Genomic DNA, 1,386 nt, shown 5'->3' on the forward strand with positions numbered 1-1,386 from the left:
TATATNTATATATATATATATATATATATAATATATATATATGTGTGTGTATGAGTGTGTGTTTGTGTATGTGTGTGTGTGTTATGAAATCTACATGTTTCACTTAAGTTCGGGTACCTAGGCGAGATTTGTTGATATGATCACGAGGAGGACATACATGTTTGCGTGGAATATCTAGAATATGTATCTGTATCTATTGTACCTATAGCCCCAACGGATGCGCGTGATATCTCAGTCATGAGTTGGCAATGCACTTGGGCAACAACATTTATACACCGATTAACTATATAAACGACTATTGGGTTGTATGTATTGTTTACATGGGTACATGCTTATCGATTGTATATAATTCATGTGTATATTAACCGTACACACACAACCCACATTCTCATGCACATGCATGTACATACACACAACAGGGACGGTTCAAAGCAGAGCAGATAGACCAACAGCAGAGGCAAACAGCGCGAAGGGCCCATCTGCAGCAACTCCACACAGACCAGATAGCCTGGGTGCAGCGACACTTTGAGACGTTCAAGCACAAACGCGTTGGCAATGCCTGAGGACACATGCGCGTGTGTGGGTGTGGGTGTAGGTGTGGTAGGTGTGCTGAATAAAGACACGGTTCACACAGACGGGAAATAATGTTTCCGCTTATACGTAGGGGGCGGGAATGTCAACTTGGCAGCAAGGGTGAGGTTTTATGGGTTGCACTAGGGTTTTAATTGCATGGTGCGTGGTGGTTATTTCTTTGCCTTTGTCTTCTTGACTGGTTTTTTTCCTTTGCCTGCTTTGGCATCCTCAGCCTTGCGTTTCAATGTGCTGCTCTTGGACGAGGGGGCGGCCTTGAAGAACGTGTCTAACCGTACCTGTATATGTGACGAGAAATAAAGATATGAGTATGAGTCTGTGTGTGTATGTGTGTGCGAGATGAGGTCTATGTGTGTGTGTGTATGTGTGTGTGATGGTAGATATAAGTGTGTGTGTGTGTGTGATGGTAGTTATAAGTTTGTGTGTGTGTACATGTGTGATGATATGTAAAAATAAAAGTCTAAACGTACGTGTGTGTGACGATGTATAACACGCTACCACAGCCAAACGCACATACGCCTAGTTACAAGTGTACTCGCACTTCAGCGGAGTCTTATCCTCACCTGAGCTGATTTCTGCTTGGCTTTTCCTAATTTGGCAATACCCGATTTGATACGAGATTCGTCAAAGTTGTTCTCGTCGCACATGTACTTAATCAGCCCAGCCTCATCGCACTTCTCCCATTTAATCTGCACACGGTGGATATGGGTTCAGAATTTTTATAGAAATAAAGATATATATATCTATATATATATAGATAGGGTTTTAGGGTTTAGGTATATATATGTACATAAA

General features: G+C 41.9%; 1 protein-coding gene across 1 annotated transcript; it reads right to left on the bottom strand.

Moving 5' to 3' along the window:
• Positions 1-743: 743 nt before the first annotated feature.
• On the bottom strand, positions 744-1,238 carry SARC_16233 (hypothetical protein; the record flags this gene model as incomplete). Its single annotated transcript, XM_014289657.1, has 2 exons — positions 744-869; positions 1,155-1,238. The coding sequence occupies 2 exons, from the start codon at positions 1,236-1,238 to the stop codon at positions 744-746; spliced, it is 210 nt and encodes a 69-aa protein (XP_014145132.1).
• Positions 1,239-1,386: the final 148 nt, after the last annotated feature.

This window comes from Sphaeroforma arctica (assembly GCF_001186125.1).
Source record: "Sphaeroforma arctica JP610 unplaced genomic scaffold supercont1.7629, whole genome shotgun sequence".
NCBI lineage: Eukaryota > Ichthyosporea > Ichthyophonida > Sphaeroforma > Sphaeroforma arctica.